Source organism: Camelus dromedarius, chromosome 11, assembly GCF_036321535.1.
Source record: "Camelus dromedarius isolate mCamDro1 chromosome 11, mCamDro1.pat, whole genome shotgun sequence".
Classification (NCBI taxonomy): Eukaryota; Metazoa; Chordata; class Mammalia; order Artiodactyla; family Camelidae; genus Camelus; species Camelus dromedarius.
Window position 1 is genome coordinate 43,401,946 of NC_087446.1, and position 8,869 is coordinate 43,410,814.

The 8,869-nt window shown below is 39.6% G+C and overlaps 1 protein-coding gene across 1 annotated transcript; it reads left to right on the forward strand.

The window, feature by feature from the left end:
* The first annotated feature begins 4,095 nt into the window (after window positions 1-4,095).
* LLPH (LLP homolog, long-term synaptic facilitation factor) lies at window positions 4,096-8,582 on the forward strand. The gene is made up of 3 exons (XM_010994207.3): window positions 4,096-4,219; window positions 6,051-6,262; window positions 8,215-8,582. Exons 2-3 carry the CDS (start codon window positions 6,058-6,060, stop codon window positions 8,391-8,393), a joined length of 384 nt encoding a protein of 127 aa, XP_010992509.1. The 5' UTR covers window positions 4,096-4,219; window positions 6,051-6,057; the 3' UTR covers window positions 8,394-8,582.
* The last annotated feature ends 287 nt before the right edge of the window (window positions 8,583-8,869 follow it).

The window sequence follows — 8,869 nt, forward strand, 5'->3', positions numbered from 1 at the left end:
TGGGAGATTTTGATCTTACTTGGAAAGGAAAAAATATAAAAGAAATTCCACAGAGAATTATTCAGTATTACAATAAAATTATATTAAAATGTTAATGACATTTCATTATAAAATGAAGTCTGCTTGACAGTCATATTTTGACATAAAATTTAATTTAACATTATTAGTTTTTTTTTTAAGTACAGGTTTCATATAAAAATTATAGCAGTATACTGGTGGCCAGGGAAACTTTGGCCAATTCCTGACTGCATTAGATTGCTAAGGTGCCATAACAAAGTATCACGGACTGTGTGGCTTGAACAGAAATTAATTTTCTTACAGCTCTGGAGGCTAGAAGTGTGAGGTCAAAGGTGTCAGCTGGGTTGGATCTGAGGTCTCTCTTTGGCTGGTAGATGGTCATCTCCCTGTATCTTCACACGGACTTCTCTCTGCACCTGTCTGTGTCCAAATTTCCTCTTCTTATAAGGACACCAGTCCTGTTGGATTAGGGCCCACCCTAATGACCTCATTTTACTTTAATTACCTCTTTAAAGACCATTTCCAAATACAGTCACATCCTCAGGTCCTGGGGGTTAGGACTTTGCAGTGGTCTGAATGTTTGTGTCCCCCAGAACAATTTGTTGAAACCTAATGCCCACTGTGATGGTGTGAGGAGGTAGGGCTTTTGGGATGTACTTAGATCATAAGGATAGAGTTCTCACAAATGAGATTAGTGCTCTCATAAAAGAGACTCCATAGAGATCTCTCACTCTTTCTGCTACTTGTGGTGACAGCCAAAAGACACCATCTGTGAATCAGAAAGAGGACCTTTAACTAGATACAGAATATGCCTGCACTTTGATCTTGGACTTACTAGCCTCTAGAACTGTGAGAAATGTATTTCTATTGTTTATAAACAACCCAATCTCTAGTGTTTTGCTATGGCTGCCTGAATAGACTAAGACAGACTTTATCATATGAATTTTTAGGGGATACAACTCAGCCCATAACATTCACTAAGCATCATTTCCCAACTATTAAACTTTAGAAATAAATTAGTGGTATATAGATTTAGCCTTTGGTGAGTTTTAGATGTAAATTTGATTCCATCACTATCAGTTGATTATTGAATACCAAATGCATGATGATGTACTCAAGTTTAACATAGCATCACAGGTAAGAGCATATAAATGGAATCCTTACTATGCAACCAACTGATTATGAGATCTTTGGCAAGTTACGTATCCTTAGATCTTTTACCTTATCTTTATAATGGGAATAAAGACACCTACTTTATTGGGCTGATACAAGGATTAAATGAGATGGATACATCATATAAAATAAGTGCTTTGTTAATGTCAGATGTTGTTATTAATTAATGTTACTGTTGTCAGTCCAAATTGTGACTAAAGATATTAAATAAGCAAATGCAGATTTGACATTTAAAAAATGTAAAGCAGTGCCATTTCTTTTTCCAGCAAAATTTTGTTTGGTTTGGGAAATACAGTTTCTTTAATAAAAATCATATATGACATGTAATTAATCTTTTTTAAATGACAGGCAAACTTTAAAAACTTACTTCTGATATGACAAATACTGTAAGAGTGTAAAGAGATCACAAGACCAAGATATTTGAAAACTACTGGTACAGAGTATTATATTTTGTAAATCAACCATAGTTATTCATACATTCTTCTTACAATGAATTTTATATGGTCGCTCCTTTTTTACTATCACAATCAGTACTGCCACGTACGTCCTTGTGTGTGTCCCAGGGTGCACAGATATGAGAATTTGCCTGCGTAGGGAATATACCTGGAAGCAGGATTGCTGGGTAAAAGGGCCCGAGCAACCTCAATTTTTTTGCATCAGGTAAATGTGAAAATATGTGGAGTCCACAAATATTTTAAAAAGTGGAATTAGCAAGACTAGGTAGAGTAACAGGCAATTCCATGTGCAACGTACACAGTATAGCCAGGGAGGGAGGAGGAAAATGGAAAGAGCAGTATCTGAGAACTGTTTTTATTGGATGTAATTTGGGGAAAGAAGTGACTACCTGCCTTCAATTCTTTTCTGCAGACCTCACACCTGGCTTTTATCCACTTGTTCCACTTCTGGGGATTAGTGGTATTATCAGCCAACTGCAGGCATTTTTGGAATAGCTGGGAAGTTAGGTTCTTTTTGCTTATTCATCTTTGTAAATCTTTGTTTTTAAGTCCCCATCACCTAGTGTCTGGGCAACATGGAGTCACCATTTGAATCTCAGGTGTCTTCCTGCAGGTTACAAAGTGATTATTCAGATAGGGAGTTCCCTAGGTGAGGCCTGGCTGCAGAGGCCCCATTAGCTGACGCTGGTAGCTGGTGCATAGTTTTGTGATGGGGAACCATTCTGCTTCCTGTCAGGTATTCAGTGCTACCCACTGTGCCTCCAGTCCTATAGGCTTCTAGCTCTGTGATGGAGCTGAAGCAATGTCCAGTTTGATGCTTAAGCTTTGTCCTTGGTTTGAAGGGTTAAAGTTTCTTGAAGACAGTAGGTTAGTTCCCAACATTTTTGTATACCTAGCATAGTACCTCTCACAGAATACATACTCAAATGTATGAATGAAGGAATGAATTAAGGATTTTTAAATATACCAAGGTCATTTAACTATTCTGTTAGAACTGCTTTTATACAAACTGGTGAGCAATGTAAGTTAGAAAGGTTTTTTCTCTGTGCAATCTAGGATTCAGCCTTTTAAAGCCTTAGTAATGCAGAATTATGGCATATATTTAACTCTATGACATTTTCATAATAAATTTTTTTCTCTTTTCTTGTGCCAGGTGTCTACTCAAAAGTTTTGGCCTAGTGTTTTAAGTAAGATGCAGTCAGTTTGGACTATCTGAAAGTGAGCTTTCTTTAATTTAAAATGTAATGTGAACATGATTTTTGGGAGAGGTTAGCTAAAATCTAATATATGGTTAATGTGTAAAATAGAAATTCGTTTGCTCTATAGGAACTTAATCTCCAATTTAAAGAAAGCAGGTTTTTCATGCATGCTTTTTAAAAAATATACCACGTTATGAGCTTTTTTTCAGCCTCTTTAAAAAAAAAACTTGCTGTATTCTGAGTTTAGTAATTTCCATATGATGCACGATTTCTTCAAGGACACAAATGTGAAGAAAAAAGATACCCACAAATTGTCTCTGGAAGAACTTCTCTTACTAGTAATAAGATGAGTTTTCTTGACCATGATTAAAGACAATTTATTTCCTGTTTTTTGGTATATGTTACGTATTTCTAGAAAATAGTGCTTACAGATAGTCCTATGCATGTTTGAAATTATTATGTAAAAATGATAAGAGCAACCATTCCTTAAGCTCTTATATCCCCTACCTAGTATTAGATTATATCACTCACAAGAAGTATTCGAATCATAAATACCACAGACTTGTCTGCTTCCAAACCCCGTGCTGTTAGGAGCACATGTAAAATAATTATCAAAAGAACTGGTGTTATTTGTGATCAATCTGACGGTCATCTAAGAGTCCTAGGCTTAGCATTGTGTCTGGTGTATATTAAATGATTAGCCAGGTAAACACTGGTTGAACTACATTAGTACGAACCTGTCTTTGGGACGGGGTTTTTTGTTTTTGGTTAACAGCTTTGAGGTATAACTGACATAAAACGAATTGCACATATTTAGATACAGTTTGACAAGTTTTGACATATGTATACAACCGTGAGACCATCACCCAGTATGGGAAAATATCATGGTTGTAAATAATCTTAATTCAGCTTCTAGGAGAACACGTCGGGTGACGAATATCGTAGGAACTGTAAGGCCGGACTTTACTTGAAATGTAAAGGTCGGCTCTGAGCTCCCTACCGGCCAGACAGGGTCGCCCGGCCATGACCACTCCTCGGGTCGGTCGGGGGACTACCCCGCCCACAATCGGGAAGTAGGCCTAGCGGACGCTCCACCCAGGTTCTCTTCCGCATTCTGCAAGTCCGACTTCCGAACCTATGTGGGAGGGGCCAAGCTTCTAGGTCCGCCCTCTCACCGAAGGCAGGAAGTGCGTCAGCGCAGGGCTTCAGATGACCCCGCCTCTCGAGGAGATCCGGGCATTTTGGCTCCCGGCGTGCAGCGCGCTGCCCAGGGGGCGGGGGCAGTGGAGCCTGTCGCTTCAGGAAGGCGGAAGTGAGGAGGTTGCTCGCGGCGTGAGTGGCTTGCGGCGTCTGAGTTCCCGAACCCGCTGTCTGGTGAGTTCTGTACCTCCTGGCTCAAGTCGGGTGTGGCTTGGGACACGGGACTCTATTTTGCCGCCCTAGGGTAGTCTCGTCTTCAGCCTCGTTCCTCTCTGGGGGAGCTTGAGCCCGGCGCAGAGACGCAGGCCTCCTCAAGGGCCAGGGTATCCCGTGGTCTTGGTGGCGGCCTTCGGGCTTCCCCGTGCTGTATGGGAAGTGGAGTCCTTGGTCGGTCAGCCTCGCTCAGGTGACTTCGGCCCTCAAGGTTGGGTACCGCGGCCTTTTTCTCGCTTACCCTCGTAGGGCTTAGGTTGTTGTGCCCAGGGGAACAGAGTTAGTTTGCGGTTGCTGGCGTCCAAAAAATGTCTCTCGTTGAGCAAGTGTTTGTTTAAACTTTACGATGTGCAAAGCGCTACTCATTGGGGGAAACCAGTGGTGAATAAGACCTATTTAGCCCCTGCCTTTTTGGCGCGCACAGTCCCCGGGGGATGACAGAAAATAAACTAAATAATTTCAGATTGTAACACGTATTAAAAAGGGGAGAAAAAGGTGATATGGCAGAGAGTAAAAGGAGGGGAGTTTACAGGGGTCAGAGAAGCCCTTTCTGACGTAATGAAGGGAAGGAGCAGTTCCCAGACATAGAAACAGCGAATATAAAAGTACTGAAGGGGACGTTGTTTGGACGTTTTTGTTTTTCTTTGTTTTCCCCCTAAAATAATGTCCTAAATAATTTCCCCCTAAATAATGGTTTGTTTAACTGCTTTATTGATGTATATTTAACACAATAAACCGCGTGTAAAATGTTTTGAGATTATGTATGTGTGTGTATCACACAGACGTAAATCCATCAGCACAGTCAAGATGTTATAAATCACTCCCAAAAGTTTCCCTCTAAACTCTTTATAATCCCTATAATTCCTTCCCACCACTCATCACATCCTCACACTGTCGCTAGGTTGTCATTGATTGGACGTTTTTCAGATGGAATGGAGCTAAGACAAGAGTTTAAGGAGGCAGGGGCCAGGTCACAAATAACCTTGTAGAGTCTGAATATATGAGGTGGAAAGTCATTAATTCCAAGAAAGACAGTGATATGCTCTTTAAGGTGTTTTTTTTTTTAAATTATTTTTTGAGGGGAGGTAATTAGGTTTATTTGTTTATTTTTAATGGAAGTACTGGGCATTGAACCCAGGGCCTCATGCCTGCTAAGCAGGCACTCTACCACTGAACTATAGTCTTAACCGCCCCCCCCCCCCCACCCAGTTACGTTTTTAAAAGCTCACACTGACCACCTTGTGGAGGACTTAGGGCTGGGACTAAAGGGGAGAGAGAAAGCAAGGGTGGGAATAGACAAGTTTAAAATAGCTAGATTGACTTGAGGGGGTGGATAATGAAGAAGATTGAGGTGGGTGGGGTCTCCTGTAGGCTTAGGGGAAATCAAGGTTCAGTTAAAAGATTTATAAAACATTGTAATTTTAAGTTGTTGCATCAGTGTAAGGTTATGGTGCTCTTTGCATTTGGGAGGAAATTAAATTTCTTCATCTTGTATGGAAACTATAGGAGCTTTCAGAATTGGCTTGACTTACAGTGTGTCAGTGGCCACAGGGAGTTTGGTTTGGTGTTCTTAATTGTTACTGAGTGGTTGTGTATGCCATGTTGATCCTCACATAATTAGCACATTATGCCGTCATAAATCATGAACAGAGTGAAGAGTTTACTTCATTTGTTCATGTTCTGTAGAGAAACCTCTTGATGTGGTTTTCCAAGGATTCTCCCCCCCCACCTTTTTTTTTTTTTTTTGGATAATAAAGTTGCTTTTGAATGTGTATTTTTGTTAACTTTCTAGGTAAAATATGGCTAAAAGTTTACGGAGTAAGTGGAAAAGAAAGATGCGTGCTGAAAAGAGAAAAAAGAATGCCCCAAAGGAGCTCAGCAGACTTAAAAGTATTCTTAAAGTAGATAGTGATGTTTTAATGAAAGACGTTCAAGAGATAGTAACTGTGGTGGAACCTAAACATTGTCAAGAGAAAACGCAGTGTTTGGTGAAAGAAGAAACAGGTGAGTTCATGTGTTTCATTTAAAAAATATATGTATGTCAACTTCCTTTTTGACTCTTTCCTCCTTTTTGACTGCCTTCCATTCTCTCTTACACATGCTTCTCTACAAACCTCCTGTCATACCCGCATAATTCTTTGGAGATGCTACTAGAGATTCTGTGCCTATGCCGTTTCAAAGCCTGTTCATGTGAATAGGCATGTTTTGGATTATCAAGAGTGAGCCTTTGGTGCTTATACAGTAGCCTAAGTGTCTCAGAAAATAGTACTGCAGGAGGAGGCAAACCTAGACACTGTCTCATTGGAAGGCTACACTGCAGTCAGGAACTAGGCAGGATAGAAGGAGATCTTTCTTTATTTTACCCTTTGTAAGATCCAGATTTTATTTTGAGAGTCCTTTGCCCTTATATTGTCCTGATAAGATCAGTTTCCTTGTATTTGATTTTGACAGATTCTAGGTACCTCTGTTTTAATCATAGTGTAAAGTTGAAGGCTGTGTAATGTGTGTAATAGTCATTATCCTTGATTCCTCATTCCTTTATCCCCCTGCCTGTAAACCGCTAGCATGTCTTCTTGAGTATCTCCAAAAATACATCAGGAATCTACCCATTTTTCTCCTGCTTTCGTGCTTTCACTTTGGTGACCATTAACTCTTGCCTGAGCCACAGTAGTAGTCATTTTACTTCTCTCTTCAGCTCTTGCTCATTTCTGATTTATTTTTGACATATCACCCAGTATAATCTTTTCAGAATATAAATCAGTTGTGTCATTCCCATGCTTAAATCAACACATCAGTGATGTCATTCCTCTGCTTAAACCAACACATTGCTTATCACAGCGTTCCTAGTCCTACTTAGTCTGGTTTTGATACTTTTCTTTAAAAAGCCTCTGACCACAGGCTGAAGTTTGCTTTGTTATTCTCTGCTCAAGAGAACATTGAGAACTCCATGAGAGCAAGCAGTTTATTTGGGCAACTGTATCCCCAGAACCTAGAACAGCACCTAAAATAATCATTCAAGACCAGTTATTGAATGGCTAATGTATACCAGGGACTAGTCTAGGTATTGAGGCAACAGTGATGAGTAACAGAAATGGCCTCCATCCTCGTGGGATTTACATCATATTGAAAGAGACAGAAAGAAAACCAGGTAAATGAATTAATATAATGTCAGGCAGCAGAGATCATGGGAGACCTGTATACGCTGGTAAGTTCCCAGAGAGGGGTGTTCTGGACATGTCCACGATAATGGACCGCAGCATGACCGCTCTGAGCTTCCTGCTGAGTCTTCTGTTAGTAGGGCTGGATCTCTGGGTGTTACCTGGATAAAAAAAGTGTATCGGCGCCAGGATATATCTAGGTCTTCTCTGTCATCAGAAGCTTGTTGCTTACTACTGTGGCTCTTCCAAGTATACTTCATTGAAAGTGGCCAGTCATTATCCTAATAGTTTAAGTCTAAGGCCTGTCTATTAGAAGTGCGGGTGTGCTTCTCATTGGCACAGCTGTTTCATTTAGCCCAAAAAAGCACCTAACCTGAGAAGTGCTTTATTAACTCTCATGTGTTCAGGTCCACACAGTTATCCCTAATGTGGTAATTCAAACCCATGTCTCCTAAATGTTTCCAGTTTAACTTCGACTCTTCCAGAGGACAATCAATCATAACAACATTCTTTAGAAAGTTTCTTAGTGACTAAATAGATGATGTCTCTAGTTCCTCATAGATACTTTTTAGGTCTTTCATGTTGTAGGAACACATGGCAGCATGTATGTGATTGCACTGAATGTGCTGTAAGGAGTTTTTCGAATGTTAGTCAAACAACATTACACAAATAGATTTTTTTTTTGCATTTGCAATTTCATGCCACTTTTAAATCTGATGTCCTGTTGCATTAATACGCTTTTTCATGGGGTTGTTTCTTCATTTGTGAGTAGCAATAGTTTTTCCCTTTTTTATTTAGATGACATGAAAATGGAGACTGATATTAAGAGAAACAAAAAGACTCTTCTAGACCAGCATGGACAGTACCCTATATGGATGAACCAGAGGCAAAGAAAAAGGCTGAAAGCAACTCGAGAGAAAAAGAAGGGGAAGAGCAAAGCAAAAGCCATGAAGGCAGCGAAGGGTTTGGCCTGGTAGACTCTGCAAAACTTGGAAAACCCCACATGGGGCTGATCTTTAATTTGGATGTATACCTTGATTTCAGCTTCCACCAAATGAAAACTTGGTTTCCATTTTTTTAGCTTGGTCTTTTTCTTCAATTCAAACTCAATGCAACTCCTCAAAATTTGTTTCAGTAACCTGAATAAAATTTTTTTTTTTGATGAATGAGAGCTATACTGATAGTTTAATTGAATGCCGTCCAATATTCAGGGATCGTCAGACATCAGAATTCTCTCAGGTATTAGTGTGGTTGTAATTGTTCGGTCTTAGTAAAGATAAAACATGATATACTGACAAATTTGAGCTAACTCAGATTTAAAATAAACTGTTACATGATCCACTGACATATTTTCAAATGATATGTAAGCAGTACTTGTTTGGAGTTTTGATTTTATATAATTCAGAGTAAAAGAGAGTCTGTCTAAATCCTGAAGATCTCTTCTTTCATATAT